Source organism: Heliangelus exortis, chromosome 16, assembly GCF_036169615.1.
Source record: "Heliangelus exortis chromosome 16, bHelExo1.hap1, whole genome shotgun sequence".
NCBI classification, from domain to species: domain Eukaryota; kingdom Metazoa; phylum Chordata; class Aves; order Apodiformes; family Trochilidae; genus Heliangelus; species Heliangelus exortis.
Window position 1 is genome coordinate 1626958 of NC_092437.1, and position 15183 is coordinate 1642140.

The window sequence follows — 15183 nt, forward strand, 5'->3', positions numbered from 1 at the left end:
GGGAGGGGTCTGGGGAGGGGGAGGGGGAGCGGGAGCGGCAGCGGCCACTCAGGGCTCAGGGGGACCCTCGGAGGGCGGCGGCGCCGCGTCCCCCCCGCGGCGGAGCGTCTCCATGTGCTTCTGCATCTTCTCCGTCATCCAGGCGGGTGGGATGAAGGGCCGGAGCTCCTCCAGCCGCAAGTCGACCGAGTCCCTGCGCAGGGGGCAGTGAGACGAGGGGGAGGTCCGGCGCCCACCAGGGAGCCCCAGCCGTGCACCCCCAACCAGCACCGAGCCCAAAGCTCAGACACCCCCCACTGCCCCCCGACTCCCACCATGGATTCTGACACCCACCAGACCCCCAGCCCTGACCTGAGACTCCAGACCCCCACCGTGGACCCCCAGCACTCACCTGGGGTCCCGACACCCAATGCAAATCCCCAACCACTTGCTAAGCCTGAACCTCCAGCACTCACTGTGGACCCTGGCACTCAGCATGGGCCCCCAGCATTGCACCCCAACCAGTACCAAACCCTCCCCAGGACAGGGTCCCCCTGCAGCAGGGCAGAGACCCCAGGGAACCCCTCTGGCACAGCAGCCCCCCTGTTCCTCCCTTGGGATTCTCACCTGTAATCATCACTGGCAGCCAAATCCCGAATGTCCTCTTCAATGAGGAGGTAAGCCTGCAGCACAAGGTGGGGGGAACACCTCAGGGCTGCCACGACCCCCGTGGCAGCACCACATCCCCCAGCCCACCCAGTGTGGTGGGAGCCAGCTGTGCCCCTGGCCTGTGCCTGAGTCCCGAGGGGGGTGGAAGGACCCCTGTCCCACACCCTGCCTCTCCTCCTGCCAAAGCCACCACCCCACATGGTGCTGCTGGCCCCATGGCTCGCTGCTCCTGGCCGGCGCTGGCCCAGCAGGGCTGTACTCACCATCTTTCCCCCCGTGGCCCTCATGTGCTGCTGCTCTGCCAGCCAGTGCTTATCCTGCGGGTCAGCTGCATACTGCAACAGAGCAGCAAGGCCCTGGCTGAACGGGGTGAGGGGCTCCCTGCTACGATCCCCGCGGTGCTGCCAGGGGGCTCAGCTCTGCCTGCTGCAGGAGCTGGTGAAGGAGCTGCCCCAGGCCCTCACTCGTGTCCTGCTGTCCTGGCCAGGCTGTGTGTCTGCCCCACAACGGTGACCGTGGGGCCAGGGGGGGCAGCGTGCCCCCCAACACACTCCCACTGCCCCTCAGACACCCTTCCTGAGCAAACCCCAGGGGAGGATGTGTCCTGCTGACCTTAAAGAGGTGGGGATGCTTGATGTAGAGCCGCCCTCTTGTTCCTCCCATCCCGAGAGCTCTGAAAAAGCAATGGGGGGGAGGGGTTTACAGTGGTGCAGTGGGTGGTGGCAGCACCAGGACCCCCCCTCTTCTCCCCAGGCCCTTCCTGCTGCTTTCCAGGCAGAGAAGCAAGGTGACAGGAGGTGACAGGAGGTGACAGGAGGAGCCATGCAGGCTCCTGGCTGGGGGACACCACCCTGGGCCACTCCTTACTTGTTTGCTCGAGATCCCAGCACAAAGGTTGTGGTTTCAGTCAGTCGGGATGGATCCCACTACAGAGCAATTGGAAAAGGGGCAGCATTAGAAAGGCAGCTAGCACCAGCCCATGCTCCAGGAGCCACAGCTCTGACAGGGAACCTCAAACCACCCCCAGCCTGCCAGGGAGTGACCCGTCTGCAGCCCTCAGTCCTCCCACAGAGGCTTGGGGCTGATCAAAGCCCTTTCCCTCCTAGGAAACACTCGTGGGATCCTCCAGGCCACTACAGCTCTGCCCAGGTCTCCCCAGAGAGGCTCCAGGCTGCAGAGGCCTCCATGCACTCAGCTCCTCCTCCAGCTTCTCTGCCAGGCCCAGGGGGGCAGAGCTCAGCCCAGCGCTGCCCTCAGCAGTGGGAGGAAGGGGAGGAGAGGGGGAGCCCAGTGGGACTGGCTGGCCAATACCTTTGGTCCCTCCCTTCTCACGGGCTCAGAGACCTTGAGTTTCCACCTGTGGAGAAGGAGAATGCAGTGAGAACTGAGTTCCCCACAGCAGGGACTGAGCCACAGCCCTCCCACCCTGCCCTGCCCTGTTCTGGACCCTCACCTCTGCTGGGTGTTCTCCTCACCCAGACCCCACCACCCCTCGTGTCCCACACTGCCCCACCCAGACCTCTTCACCTCCTTGGGCCTGCTTCAAACCTCACGGGGGAAACAGCTCAACCAAACTGCTCCCTGGCCTCCCCCTGGCACCCCTCTGCCACAGAGCCCACAGGGTCTCTGTGCTCCCCCACGTCCCCCCACCCTCCCCAGAGGGGGGCTCAGGCCCAGGACCCGTACTCACGCAGCCATGCCCGAGACCCCACGGTCATTTGACAGACTCTGTCCTGGGGGCCGCCCCTTCCTCTGCATGGAAGAAATCCCTCAGTGACCCCACTGGGCAGACCCTCTTCTTGCCCACCCCACCATGAGGGGAAATGCTGGCTGGCACCAGAGACCCTCTGTAAGCCACCCGTGCCCTTGCACACGCTCACACTGGGAATGGCCAGGAATGAGGAAGAGGAGGAATGAGGAAGAGGCTTCCCAAACAAACCCTCTGACCTTTTTGGGAACGGGGTGCAGCTCCTCATCCACCTGCCGGGCACGCTGCAGGGGAAGGGCAGTGGCTGAGCTGGGCCTGTGGTGCCCCAGACATCCAGCTGCCTGCTCACCCCTTCTCCATGCTCAAGGCAGGGAGCTCAAGCATGGGGGGGGAACACTGACCCCCCCCCCTGTCCCTCTGTGAAGCACCAAACTGCAACAAACAACAGCTGTGCCTGGGATTTCCCCCCACAGCTCCTGCTCCCACCCCACCCCTGCACTGATGGGCAGGAGAGAGGGAACAAACCAGCTCCATCCCTCCTCTCTCCCCTCCTGCCTCTTACAAGTCATTCCAACAAAACCAACTTTTACCTTTGGTGCTGTCTGCTCATGGGGCAACCTGGGAACAACCTTTTTGCCATCAGAGAACAGCAGCTTGGCCTGCAGGGAGAGAGTGAAGGGACACATGATCCCAGGCCCAGAGAGGGACGATCCCCCCTCTTGTGCATGCATCACAGCTCTGCTTTCAGAGTGCCACCACAGGCACCAAGATAGAAAGGCACCACCTGAGCATGAAAAGGCCAGGTCAACCAGGACAAAAGCAAGATGTGGAAGATAAAAGTCCCACCCTGTGCTTTGGGACTCTCCAATGAGTGTCAGAGGCCAATCTCTTTGTGCAACATGTGCCATCAGAGCAGGGGGAAGCAGCAGCACAAGCTGCCTGTCCCTCTCTACTCTCCTCTCCCCAGAGAGAGGGAATCCAAGCACAGCAACCACACAGGCTGCAGATGTTTCCTTCTCCCTGGCTGACAGAAGAGGCACTAAGAGGGATGTGACCCCTGCAGGCTGCTCCACTCCATGGGCTGCAGCTCTGCTGGGGGAGCACAGCCTCTGGGCAGTGCCCACCTGCTCCAGGCAGCTCCGACACGTCTCCTGGATGAGCTGCTCTGGGTCCACCTCCTCCCCCACGTTATTGCGCACGTTGATCGCTGCCTTCTGGAAAAACTGGAGACAAGAGCCCGGGAGGGGTCAGAGCCTGAGCAGCCAGTGCCAGGGCAGCACCCAGGACACAGCAGCCACGAGACTGGCACAGCTGGGAGCTGAGCCCGCGGTGAGGGGGGCAGCAGGGCCTGTGCCCCCAGCTCGCACCTCCATGTACTTGCTGAAGACACCCCGGATCTCCTCGTTGATGCTGGGCTGCAGGACGGCTCGGAGCAGGTCCATGGAGACAGCTGGGTCAGTGAAGCTGAAAGCGGAGGCGTCAGGAAGGGGGGCACGGGACGCTCCCACCCCCAGCCTGGCCTAACCCAGATCCACCCCAGCCCAGTGCCCGGGCTGGCCCAGTTCTGCTGCTTGGAGTCTTCAGCCTCACCCCTGGGTCCGCCTGGCCCAGACGTCCCCACTGCCGCCCCCCCAGCCCCAGCCCTGCCCGCCGGTACCTGGTGGTCATCTGGGAGCGCCGGCCGCGCCGCTGCACCTGCCGGTGTTTGATCATGATGTTCCAGGGGCTCTGCGGGACACACGATCAGACACCGCCCGCCCCGCCCGCCCCGCCCCGCCCCGCCCGGCCCGGCCCGGCCCGGCCCCCCCTCACCGTGCTGACCGGCTCCTCCTCGGCGCCGCCCGGGCCCTCCTCTCCCGGTGGCCCCGGCTGCTGCTCGGCATCGCGGGCAGCGCCCATAGCGGCCCCGGCACCGCTCCCGCTCCTGCCCCGCGCCGCCGGAAGCGCCGGGCCTGCGCGTCATCGGACTGCGACGCCCCCGGCCGCGCGCCGGAAGTGGCGGATGCCATGGCAACGGCGGCGGGGCCGGCGGGCGGGGCGCGGCAGCACCGGGTAACGGGACCGGGGACTGCTGCGGCCCGGCCCGGCCCGGCCTGGAGGAGGGAGCTGGGCCCCTCCACGCTCCCCCCGGCTCCCCCACAACGGCGGCGGAACCGGTGACGGGACCCGCCCGGCGGGAGAGTCCGGCGGACACTGCGGCCGTAACGCTCCGCGGCTGCTCCCCCGTGCGCCGTCATGGCGAGGGTTCCGCCTCAGCCTTGGTGAGGCCCTCCCGCTCACACGTGTGCGGGCAGAGTCACAGCGCTACAGAAACAAACCCGCAGTTCTCGAGAGGTTGGAGCAGCGGTGCACGGGCAGCTCTGAAGCCATCCTGGCTCCCCAGACCGGGACTCGTCTCTGTCCCACCCCGTGACCGTGAGACCAGAGAAACGGCAGTGGCAGAGCTGGGGGTGTTTGTCCTCCCATCACCTGTGGACTCCTTCTTGTGTCATTTGCTACACCCAAACTAAACACTAAAAAATAAACACTCTGCCGTTCCAATTGACTGTTTTCCTTCAAGTCTCTCATCCCTCTGCAGCGTCATTGTTTAGGGAGCACTCCAGCATTTCTCTGTCTCCTCTAGCGTGTGTGGAATTGTCAAAATGAGTCCTCTGTCATTTTCTGGATCATCCTGCCCTGTGTCATGGTCAACAAGAGGCTCTTCTGTCTTCTCAGATGGATAGCAAGGCAGCCTTTCCTCAGGCTGTGGAACACGTCTTGTTTTGCTGGTGATGGTTTCCCTTGGTACTTCCAGGATGACTTTAAGATAAAACCAAAAAGGATTTCCCAAAGCAGGGGCTGTCGGGGTGGTTCCATGTCCGTGTTCCCAGAAGTTGGAGCAGAGGACATTGGAGCTCTCAGTGAGCAGAGGTGTGTGCTGGAGCAGCCCTTTCCAGTCTGCTGTCCTCACCCCCGCTGTGTGTGAGCCAGGAAGCCCTTGTCCTCCCCTTCCTGCCACGCTGGTGGGACTGCATCACCCCGGGGGAGATGAGGTTCTTACACAAACCTGACCTGCGGATGTGGGGCCAGCTGAGTCACCATCAGTGCTGCCAGAGAATCATTATCACCTCATGTGCTGGTTTGGTTGCCTCAAATGATCAGCAGCAGAGATTGGACATTGTCCAGTGGAGAGGAGTAATGATGATGGTGCAGGAACTCATGGGGAGAGGTGGGGAGGTTCTGCTCAGCCTGGACAGCCCGATGGAGAGAGGGCAGCCATGAGTGGTGCTCACTGTGAGCAGACAAGGAGCCCTGGTGCTGGAGCAAGCCAGGCTTGGATCAGGACTTGGGACCAAACGTTCACCAATGTCATCTGCTAGCAGAGAAGTGCTGGGATGACGGATGGTGGCTCCCCAGAGCAGCAGCCCCAGGGAGCATGGGCAGAGCTCCTGGGGCTGGAAGGAGCCCTGCAGCTCCACAAGTTGCTCCGGATGTTTTTCCAGGTGCGTGGAAGGGAGTTGGCACTGCTGGAGGTGATTAGAGTGTTGTGTGGTGGGCAGCCATGGGGCTGCAAGGTGTGGGACACCAGATCTGCAACAGACACGGGTGGTTTGGGGAGAAACTGCATGGGAATTGAGTCATGGGCACAGGGAGAGGACAGGGCAGGGCTGCACCCGCACGGGCAGTGCATTTCCTGCAACCACAGGACCTCTGTCCACACAGCATCTGCCCTCCCACTGCCCTGGTGTGGCTCGGGTGGAAAGCTCTGAGGGGGAATTTTGCCCTTTCAGGGCTTGTGTCAGGTGGCACAGATTTGCTGAGAACAGCAGAAATAATGTTGAGCTCAAACCAATTTGTTTCACTCCCCCCACAGCTGCAGAGTTAAACTTGGTCTTTTGACCCAGCAAGTCTGACCCGTTCTTGCCTGGTGCTGGTGTGTCCTGACCAGGGCAGTTTGCTGTGATATTGATTGCTCTTTGGTTGGTGCATACCTCAGGAAGAAATAATTAAAGAGGGAAGGACAAAATTGCAAAATCAGATATTGACTAGCACCCCTGTGTGACTGGAGAATAACTTAACTGAAACGGGTGAGCACCCACGTCATCTATTATCTCAAGGAGATTAAATGTCTTTGCCCTGAAATCAGATGCAGAGGAAAAGGAAGCAATGTGGCACTGCATTCCATTTGTGGTTAACCCTTGGCACGGGCCTCTGGTGCAGGCAAATCCCAGGTAGTAAACCTGGGAGGCTCTGGGGCTGTGGTGGGGCTGGGGCAGGACCCGCCAGGCTCCCTCCCTCCTCCTGGGCCTCATCCTGTTCTTCCCCATGGATTCTGCTCCTGCCCCAGCTGTGGGTGGAGAAAGGTGGCTCTGCAGAAAACAGAATTGCAGGCAAATGTGGGAGGTTCCTACCAGTCACCTGTGAGCTGCTTCCTCCCATTCCCGGGCTGCCTGGCAGGAACTTTAAATTGCCACCCGGCTCAGCCCTGGCCACTGTCCCCAGCAGCATGAGAGCAAGAGGCATCGTCCTGCTGGGGCTGCTGGCCCTGTGGGCAGAGCTGCAGGCAGCACCCACCTCAGGCAAGTACAGGCTGGCACACCCAGCCCCGATAGATTTTTATTTCCTTTTTCTCATAGGACAGAACAGCTTGAGGGGAGGGGACCTTTGAAGACCACTCGGCCCTGAGCAGGGGCATCTTCAGCCAGAGCAGTGCTGATGCTGGGTGGTGTGTGTTTCAGTTTCTGTATTTATGAAAGCTTTGGATGCAGGGTCATAACCTTTGTGAGGTTTATTTAGCCCTTGCTTAAAGTTTATGATTTTTGAATTCAGCAAAACTGCTGCTGGGTCTGGAGGCAGCAGCGGTGCCAGCTGGGGATGCTCGGGAGGAGCTTTGTCCATTGAACCTCCCACCAGGGCAGGGACTGCTGGAAGCATCAGCCTGGCCTAGACTGTCTGGTCCAGATCCAGACAGGGCTGCCCGGGGTGGGGCAGATGGTTCTTCCTTGCTGGGACCTCCCCGGGGTGAGGAGGACACCCCCTCAGCCCTGCTGGGGGCATCTCTAGCCAAAGTGGGAAGGTGCTGGTCGTCAGGTAGAGCTCTGCTGCCCTCCCCCCAGCTCCCTGCATTTGCCTCAGGGGCAGGCTCGGGGCATTTCCCCCACGAGCACCCAAAAGCACCAAACCTTCCAGGAGCTGCTGCTCTGGGACAAGGGAAGTTGTCACAGAAGAGGTTTTCTTCCCTCTCTCTCTCTCTTTTTTTTTTTTTTTTTTTTTTTTTTTTTTTTTTTTTTTTTCGTGGGAAAACAGGCCAAATTTCACAGAGGTGGCCATGGTATTTCTTGGAATGAGCCGTGGGATGATTTTAGAGCACTTTTACGGAGCTCCTCCTTCCCGAGTGCTCCTGATGCCAGCGGATGCTGTGTTGGGAAGCTCAGACCCCCCCGTGCAGCTGGAGCCGGGTTTGTCCGGCTCCGTAACAAGACCCCGGGGCCACCGCATGCCGATGAAAATGTGTCGGCAGAAATGCCATCATTTCCCAAATGCTCTTGTTCTGGAAAGCTGAGTTTTCCCGGGTCCCCGCCTCCCGTCTGGTTCCGAACCCGGCGGTACCACCCACCTCCCGCCAGCACAGCGGCTGCGCTGGCGCCCCGGTACCGCTCCCTGGCTCGGGGCGATGCCGAGGGCCGGGTCAGGGGTGGGAGCTGGGTGAGAGCAGCACGGGGCTGTCACACCGGGTCTGACACTGCTGCTCTCTGCTCCCTTCCAGGGCTCCCCGGAGCAGCTCCTGCCAGGCAGCCGGGATGTGCTCCACCAGAGAACAGCCCCTTGCCCAGCCAGGAGCCCGGCACGGTGCCCGCAGCACAGCCCGGCACGGTGCCCGCAGCACAGCCCGGCACGGTGCCCGCAGCACAGCCCGGCACGGTCACTGCGGACGGGAGGCAGCAGCTGGGGGTGGGCCAAGCGGGTGAGGAGCGGTGCCAGCCCGGCGCCACAGCGGTGACTGCCACAACACCGACCGCGGGGAAGGACCCGGTGAGCGGGGCTGAGCCCTCAGCAGGGAACGAGCCCGTGCTGGATGGGAAACCAGGCACTGGGGAGAAACCCAGCTTGGGGGGAAAACCAGCATGTGGGGGTAAGGCTGAGGGAAAACCAGAGACTGGGGGGACACCAGAGACTGGGGGGAAACCTGTGCTGGGGGAGAAGCCAGAGACTGGGGGGAAGAAACCAGAGGGTGAAGGGAAACCTGAGGGAGGAGAGAAGCCTGAGTCTGACAAGGGAGACAGTGGGGAGGATGATGACAAGGAGGATGATGATGATGGTGAGGATGATGATGATGGTGAGGATGATGATGAGAAAAATGAGGATGGTGACAACAATGGTGATGACGATGGTGGTGATGATGATGGCAATGACAATGGTGAAGACAATGGTGATGACGATGGTGATGATGGTGATGATGGCAATGACAATGGTGAAGACAATGGCGATGACGATGGTGATGATGAAGATGATGATGATGTCAATGACAATGACAATGATGACTACGGAGATGATGATGGCAGTGATGATGATGATGGTGGTGGTGACAGTTATGACACTTGGTGACATGCCACAGGGTGTGCAAGGAGTGTGTGGGGCAAGGAGAGCCTGCAGTGAGCGTGCACAGGGGTGGCCACCCCCAACCTCCTCCTCTTCCTACCTCTGCCACTGCCAGTCCTGGGCACCAACAGTATTTTGGGCAGGACATTCTTTTCCTAATAAACCCCACACTGGGACACTGGCTTGGTGTGACAAGCTGTCTGTGGTCACAGTGCCTGCACAGCCAGTCTGTGGGGGCTGTCTGGTCCTGCCCTGGCATCACGAGCTCCCACAGCTGCTCCTGCCCGGTGTGGGCTTGGCACAGCCACAAGGATGGTCCTGAGCAGGCTCCTGCCGGGGGCCAGCAGAGAACCTCTGGGGACCTCCTGTGAGGTCTGTGTCCCCCAGCACCTTGGGGCTCCCTGGGGTGAGCAGCTCAATGGCTGAGGCTCCCCAGCATCCCCCAAATCAGGTGCCGTGGCAGAGCTTGGCCAGGAGCCATGTTGGCAGACACCCATGGGTCTCTGCTGCTGGTGGGGGACCCTGTCCCTCCCACAGGGGCTTGGGGACCACTGGGGACTTGGCAGGAGAATGACAGAGAGAGAGCCAGCCAGTGCTCATCACAGGCTGGATTTACTGAGGGGGGGCATGGAGACACCCATGCTCAGTGTGGAACTGGGGGTGAGGGGGTGGAGGCAGGGTCAGGGAGACAGGTGCTCATCCTGGGACTGATGGATCCCTCCATGTCCAGCTGTCTGGTCTGAGGTGGCAGCACATGCAGGATCCTCAGTTCGGTCAAGGCAGGGGCTAGGTGAATCCTGAGGAGATACAGGAGCATCCCCCAGCCATTCCCTCAGAGCATGCAGCGTGGCCTTGGGGGCAAGGGAGCCCAAGGTCCTGGTCAGCCCTCCCGGGGGAGCACTCGGGAGCTGTGCTGGTCACTTCTGCCCCATGCACAGCTGGGACAGTGCCCCCTGACCACGGCCGTGCTGGTCCCCATGTGTGCAGCCACCTCCTCCCACAGCCCCATCCCGAGCTCACCTGTGGACACCATCCGGGCCCAGAGGCAGCAGAGCCCCAGGAGCAGGAGCAGGGACAGCAGCCTCATGGCGTGGGGCAGCGTGGGGTGGGTGGTGCAGGGGCTGCTGCCCGGACTCAGGCCAGGGTTTAAATGCTGCTGGGCTGGAGGCTGTTCCCAGTGACCCCATCCCTGCCCCAGTGCCCAGCACACTCAGTCCGAGCGTGACCCCTCCGTCCTGTCCCTCCCCGGTGCTGCCTCTGCAGGTGCTGTGTGGGGAGCCATCAGGGTGCTGCTGCTCAACGCTGGGCTCTCAGCAGCCCTGAGATCCTTGTGGTGCCACAGGAGCAGCCAGCTCGGCTTCCCCCAACAGGGGACAGGGACAGGGACGGGGCAGGAGGCAGTGTGGGGCTGTGGACCCCGGTGTGGGGCTGTGGACCCTGGTGTGGGGCTGCCTTAGCTGAGGCAGCGGAGGTGGCTCCTGGTGGAGCAGCCCGTGGTGCCCTGGCACCTCTCCGGGCATTGTTCTGCCTCCAGGAACAATCGCTGGCTCCTGAGGGACATCCTGTGACCCGACACGGTCCACAGCCCCACGCTGACACCGGCCCCTTGGCCCTGCACCTCCCGTCCACACATGCCCACCCGGCCCCACGCCTCGGGCTGGCGGTGGGGAATGGGGTGGGATGGGGGCTGCGGGGCCAGAGGTTGCACCGGGGCTCTGCCTGGGCACCGGGACTGCAGGGTCACAGCTCGGGGTCCCACCCCCTTGTCAGAGCCAGGCCAGGAGCCCTGGCCACCTGCTTCTGGGGCTCCTGGCAGGAGTCTCTGCCAGCATCACCGCTCGGAGGGACCCTCCCTGCCCGGGGGTGGCTGTGCTTCCCACCCACTGCTCTGCCCATGCCTGGACACCCACGGCAGTCACTCAGGCATGGCCCTCCCAGGGGGTCCCGTGCAGGGTGGGGGTCTTTGGGAGAGAGCCACAGGCTGTGCTGGTGGCGGGGGCTGTCCCGGGGGCTGCTGCCCGTCCGTGGGGCTGCAAGCGGGGCTGCTGGTGCAGTGCATCACAAGGATGGAGGCACCGGAGCACTGGGACTTTCCCTGCCCGCTCCTTCCGGGAGCGCCTGTCCCGGGGGGGCAGGAGGGCCGGGCCGGGCCGGGCCGGGCCTGCTGCTGCACCTGTGCATGTGTGATCCAGGCCAGACACGTGTGGACACGTGTGCATGCGTGTGCAAGCCACGCTCCATGGGTGTGCAGGGGTGCGTGCAGTCCACATTGTGTGTGCCGGTGCCACCTGAACCATGTGTCCCTGTGTGTCCCCACCGCAGTCCTGGCCGGCTGGGTGGCCCCGTGTGCTTGCCAGCAGCATGGGAACCTCTCCCATCCATGCGTTCCCATGTGTGAGATGGAGGTGACAGGCGGTGGTCAGTGGGAGTGCTGGGGTGTCCCCTGCCCCTGTCCCCAGGTGGGCAGCAGGGACAGTGCTTGGCTTGTGCCAGCCCTGGTGATCCACAGTCCCAATGTGTTCGGGGGCTTCGTGTGGGGCCAGCTGGGACCCACTCTGACCCTTGGACCCCCCCCTCATGTGTACCCTGACACACACCTGGGCCAGGCAGGAGCATCAGTCTGGTGGCTCAGCCCGTCCCTGTGCCCATCCCCGCCAGGTGCCCGCCCTGGGAGGTGTCACATTCCTGGGTGCTCCCCGGGCCGGGCTGCCCCGGTCGCTGTTTCCTCTGCCCGGTGGCTCTGCCCGGTGGCTGCGCCCATCGCTGACGCTCAGCGTCCCCGGCTGTGTGAGCAGGACACGGTGCCAGGGCAGAACAGGGGTCACAGACACAGGTCACCTCTGGGGTGGGTTCTTCCATTCCGTGCAACCCGGATTTCTGTCTGGCAGAGCATCATCCCCATAGTGCCTGAACCCTGACATCCCCGGGACTGCTCCTGTGTCCACCACGGCCTCCCTCTGCCTCAGCCCTGGTGCTGCCCCGTTTTGGGGACAGCAGGGGCTGCTGGGGACAGCAGGGGCTTTCAGACACTACAGCGGTCACCAGGCAGCCGAGATAGCGCTGAGAAATAGCAGGGGAGATGTAGCCCCAGTGGATTTCAGTGCCACAGCCCAGCCCTCCTGGGACTCTGTGCGACCGGGAACATCCTGTAGCTCAAGGTTGTGGGAGACAGCTTGGTGGGCAGCTTGGTGACCCTGGGACCACCACAGTCCCTGTGAAGGGGTCCCCTTCCACCTCTTGCCCTGCCCCTGTGCTTCCCACTGACACCATCGTGCTGCTCCAGCTCTGGTCCCGCCCCACTCAGGCTTCACCGTGTCACTGTGTGCCCCCACGGGGACGCTGCCGGGGGCTCAGTCCTGGGGCTCCTCTGAGGCCTCTGGAGGAGAGGTAGGGAGGAGATGCAGTGGGGCACAGGTGGGTCATGGCACCTCCCTGCAACCTCACCCCAAGACCGGCTTTCTTGGCCTGTTCCCACTGAGCTTTCCTCTCCCTCCTCCCCCCCCTTGAGACAGTAATTATGGCATTAATTAGGAAGACAATAATTCCTGCTGAATGGGAACAGCTTAATCCGTTTCTCCCTCCTTTTGTAAGGTTTCACCCCACGCCCGCCCACGGCTGCTGGTGGAGTGCCAGGGGCCTGCCTGCTCCCAGGCACAGCGGGAGGGCTGCGAGCCGTGCCCCTGCCCCGGGGGATGCCCCTGGCACCGGCACGATGCGGTCCCCGGGACCCCAATCCGCTGCCGGGGCCACAGAGCTATGCTGTGCGGGGGCAGACCCCTGGGAGAGCGGGCAAAGGGGGCGGCCCGAGCCGGGAGGGGGTGGTGGGCGGGTGGCAAAGGGCCGGTGGCATCTGCAGGGTGGGAAGAGGCGGGAGCATCCCTCCCTCCGGGACCTCCCTTCTGCGGCAGCGACGGCTGATACCGCGGGCTGGGCCTCGCGTGTGAGACCATCCCGGCGTGCGGAAGACTGGGGACCAGGGCCCGCGCCCCGCACTGCTCTGTCACAGCCGCTCTCCGGGGACGTGCACCGCAGAGACAGCAGTGCCACGATGTGCGGTACCACAGACCCTTCCCTGAGCCAGAGGCTTTCCGTGCCCTGCCACATTTGGCAGCGGAAAGGCCAGACCTCCTCCTGCCCATCCCCATCACCTGCTTGTCCCAGGGGGCTGCGGGTGGGCGCCGGCGGTGCCCCCAGCCATGCTGCAGCCGCCCAGCCGGGCTCCCCGAGGGCCGTGCCGGGGAAGCCGTCCCGTCCTACCGGTCCCCCCGGCTCAAGGGCTGTGGCCGGGATGCTGCTGGGGAGGCCGGGCCCTGCCTGGGTGCGGCTGGTTACCTGCACGGCAGGAATTATCCAGGCTCGGGAGCCAGCCCTGCTCCCTCCGCCCCACCGGCACACCTTAAATCCCAGCCCGCCGCGCCCGCGGCCCAGACCCGGCTGCCCAGGACACCATGGATCTGCCGCCCGGCCTCCTCCTCCTGCTCGCTGCTGCCCTTCTCCCCCTCGCCGCACGCTCCAGCCCGACCCTTCGCCCTGCTGGAAGAGAGGAGCCGGGGATGGGTGAGTTCACCGTCCTGGGGACGGGGATGCTCTGGGTGCCGTGGCTGCCCGTTGTTCCTCGCTGCCGGTGCCGGGGCGAGGGCGGTCTGGCCCCGGGGCATGGGGGAGGGCTGCTCGGCCCCGGCTCTGTGTCCATCCCCAGCGTCCCGGCCGCTGTGTCCTGCAGTCAAGCCCGGGTACTGCTACCACATCGCGGAGGTGGAGGACCCTCTGGACACGGGCTGCGGCGCCTTCCGCGGGTGCACCGGCTGCTCCCGCTGCACCAGTGACGCCGGCTGCCCCGGCACCTCCAAGTGCTGCCCCAGCAAGTGCGGCTACACCTGCCAGGAGCCGGTGCTGGGTGAGGGCTTGGTGCCGCCGCGGTGGGCAAATGCTGGGGCGGGCACTGGGAGGGGTGAGCCCAGCAAACGGGGAAGGAGGTTCCTGGGGTTCCCCTGAGTTCTTACCACGTTCTGCAGAGCCCGGGGGGCCCCGTGCTCTGTGGTTGGGGAGAACCTGGGCTGCTGGAGCGTGGAGCCGTGGGGTAGGAGGGTGCAGAGCTGGGGAAAAATTTGGCGGCGAGCAGGGATCAGAGCTGGGCAGACTTCTCCTAGGAGCAGCCTCAGCTCAGCCCATCCCCCTTGGGCCACACAGATTTCTGCTACCTGCCCTCCGTCTGCGGGAGCTGCAAGGCGCTTTTCCGACGCTTCTTCTTCAACGCCTCCAGCCATCAGTGTGAGGAGTTCATCTACGGCGGCTGCGGCGGCAACAGGAACAACTTTGAGACCAAGGGCGAGTGTTTCCAGGCCTGCTCCCACCTCGGTAACTAGCCACGGTGTACTGTGAGCCATGTACCGTGGCCAGAGGCTGCCCCTTCTGCCGACGGTGCCTGGCCCTGCTCGCGACCCCCTGTCTCTCCATTTAGGTGCCCGGTAGCCCGATGGCGAGAGCAGTCATGCGGCCCCGGCCCGAGGGAAGCTGCAGCCCCATCCCTGACGCCGCAGGGAGCCGTTCCCCATGGGCTGGCAGCGACGGGCCCACTGACCGAGGCAGCCACGTCGGGGTTCACCCGGGGGTGGCAGGGACGTCCTCGCCGGCCGAGGGCAGGGACACGCGGCCGCAGGGATGCAGCTGCCCCCTCCCAGGCCGTGGTGCCTGGCCCGAGGAGCCTGGCCCTCCCCTGGGGCTGTGACACTTCAATACAAGGACGGGTCCTTGGATGAGCACGTCTGGGTCTCATCCTTCTTGCCCAAGCAGGCACTGCCCATCCCTCCGGGCCACCCTCCCGAGCTGGAACTGGGTAAGGAGTGCCCTCAGGATCAGGGTTTGTGGCCTCAGGGCTTGCCTAGCCACCACGTCACAGCCCCCACTGCCTCTGGATGGGCTTCTGGCCTGGCTCTGCCCTCAAGCTGCTGACATGACCCAGCTGGGAACTAAAGCAACAAAACGGAGAAGACCTGGCCCCAGCCCCCACCCCCACCTCAGTGGATGCCCGGGGTGGTGCCCATCCCACAGCCTGGCCCTGGCCCCGTGGACCTGTGTCTGCTTCGCTGGCCCCATGGCACCATCCCTGGTATGGGCTGAGCCCCTAACCCCAGCCCTGGTGTGACCATCCCTTCCCTGGCGATCCATGTGAAAACTGGGGCTGCTTCAGGAGCTGAAGGGGTCTCCTGGGGCTGGTGGGGCCAGCCTGGTGCTACTGAGTCTTGGGG

The 15183-nt window shown here is 63.6% G+C and overlaps 3 protein-coding genes and 2 long non-coding RNA genes across 13 annotated transcripts; 2 read left to right on the plus strand and 3 right to left on the minus strand.

The window, feature by feature from the left end:
- Positions 1-16: 16 nt before the first annotated feature.
- DNTTIP1 (deoxynucleotidyltransferase terminal interacting protein 1) lies at positions 17-4593 on the minus strand. 8 transcript variants are annotated; one of them, XM_071759597.1, is made up of 13 exons: positions 4178-4327; positions 4014-4051; positions 3724-3820; positions 3481-3579; positions 2947-3015; positions 2596-2640; positions 2339-2400; positions 1960-2005; positions 1516-1574; positions 1261-1321; positions 912-983; positions 607-662; positions 17-193 (listed from the first exon to the last, which is right to left on the minus strand). In XM_071759597.1, exons 1-13 carry the CDS (start codon positions 4253-4255, stop codon positions 49-51), a joined length of 927 nt encoding a protein of 308 aa, XP_071615698.1. In that variant the 5' UTR covers positions 4256-4327; the 3' UTR covers positions 17-48. The 8 variants fall into 8 exon arrangements, with proteins under 8 accessions (XP_071615698.1, XP_071615697.1, XP_071615696.1 ...); XM_071759596.1 differs by having other exon boundaries at positions 4169-4327; XM_071759595.1 differs by having other exon boundaries at positions 4014-4084; positions 4178-4326.
- A 440-nt stretch (positions 4594-5033) lies between these two features.
- Positions 5034-9116, plus strand: LOC139803434 (uncharacterized). Its single transcript, XM_071759599.1, has 2 exons — positions 5034-5838; positions 8103-9116. Exons 1-2 carry the CDS (start codon positions 5772-5774, stop codon positions 8939-8941), a joined length of 906 nt encoding a protein of 301 aa, XP_071615700.1. The 5' UTR covers positions 5034-5771; the 3' UTR covers positions 8942-9116.
- A 411-nt stretch (positions 9117-9527) lies between these two features.
- LOC139803648 (uncharacterized) lies at positions 9528-10878 on the minus strand. Its single transcript, XR_011729092.1, has 2 exons — positions 9956-10878; positions 9528-9732 (listed from the first exon to the last, which is right to left on the minus strand). It is a non-coding gene; the product is annotated as an uncharacterized lncRNA (long non-coding RNA).
- A 1599-nt stretch (positions 10879-12477) lies between these two features.
- On the minus strand, positions 12478-13411 carry LOC139803614 (uncharacterized). The gene is made up of 2 exons (XR_011729068.1): positions 13331-13411; positions 12478-13249 (listed from the first exon to the last, which is right to left on the minus strand). It is a non-coding gene; the product is annotated as an uncharacterized lncRNA (long non-coding RNA).
- SPINT4 (serine peptidase inhibitor, Kunitz type 4) lies at positions 13237-14691 on the plus strand. Of its 2 annotated transcripts, none has more exons than XM_071759933.1 (4): positions 13237-13492; positions 13635-13832; positions 14126-14293; positions 14397-14691. In XM_071759933.1, the coding sequence occupies exons 1-4, from the start codon at positions 13384-13386 to the stop codon at positions 14405-14407; spliced, it is 486 nt and encodes a 161-aa protein (XP_071616034.1). In that variant the 5' UTR covers positions 13237-13383; the 3' UTR covers positions 14408-14691. The 2 variants fall into 2 exon arrangements, with proteins under 2 accessions (XP_071616034.1, XP_071616035.1); XM_071759934.1 differs by having other exon boundaries at positions 13659-13832.
- Positions 14692-15183: the final 492 nt, after the last annotated feature.

What these genes read in the sequence shown, in the direction of transcription:
- SPINT4 (XM_071759933.1), top strand. Translation starts at nt 13,384, where the DNA reads ATGGATCTGCCGCCCGGCCTCCTCCTCCTGCTCGCTGCTGCCCTTCTC. An exon ending in AAGAGAGGAGCCGGGGATGG is followed by an intron (nt 13,493 to 13,634) that starts GTGAGTTCACCG and finishes GTCCATCCCCAG; the next exon opens with CGTCCCGGCCGCTGTGTCCT. An exon ending in CTGCCAGGAGCCGGTGCTGG is followed by an intron (nt 13,833 to 14,125) that starts GTGAGGGCTTGG and finishes TGGGCCACACAG; the next exon opens with ATTTCTGCTACCTGCCCTCC.
- DNTTIP1 (XM_071759590.1), bottom strand. Translation starts at nt 4,593, where the DNA reads ATGACGGCGCACGGGGGAGCAGCCGCGGAGCGTTACGGCCGCAGTGTC. An exon ending in AGGAGGAGCCGGTCAGCACG is followed by an intron (nt 3,821 to 4,168) that starts GTGAGGGGGGGC and finishes CTCCGCTTTCAG; the next exon opens with CTTCACTGACCCAGCTGTCT. An exon ending in ATGAGCAGACAGCACCAAAG is followed by an intron (nt 2,641 to 2,946) that starts GTAAAAGTTGGT and finishes CTTCCCCTGCAG; the next exon opens with CGTGCCCGGCAGGTGGATGA.
- LOC139803434 (XM_071759599.1), top strand. Translation starts at nt 5,772, where the DNA reads ATGGGCAGAGCTCCTGGGGCTGGAAGGAGCCCTGCAGCTCCACAAGTT. An exon ending in TGCTCCGGATGTTTTTCCAG is followed by an intron (nt 5,839 to 8,102) that starts GTGCGTGGAAGG and finishes GCTCCCTTCCAG; the next exon opens with GGCTCCCCGGAGCAGCTCCT.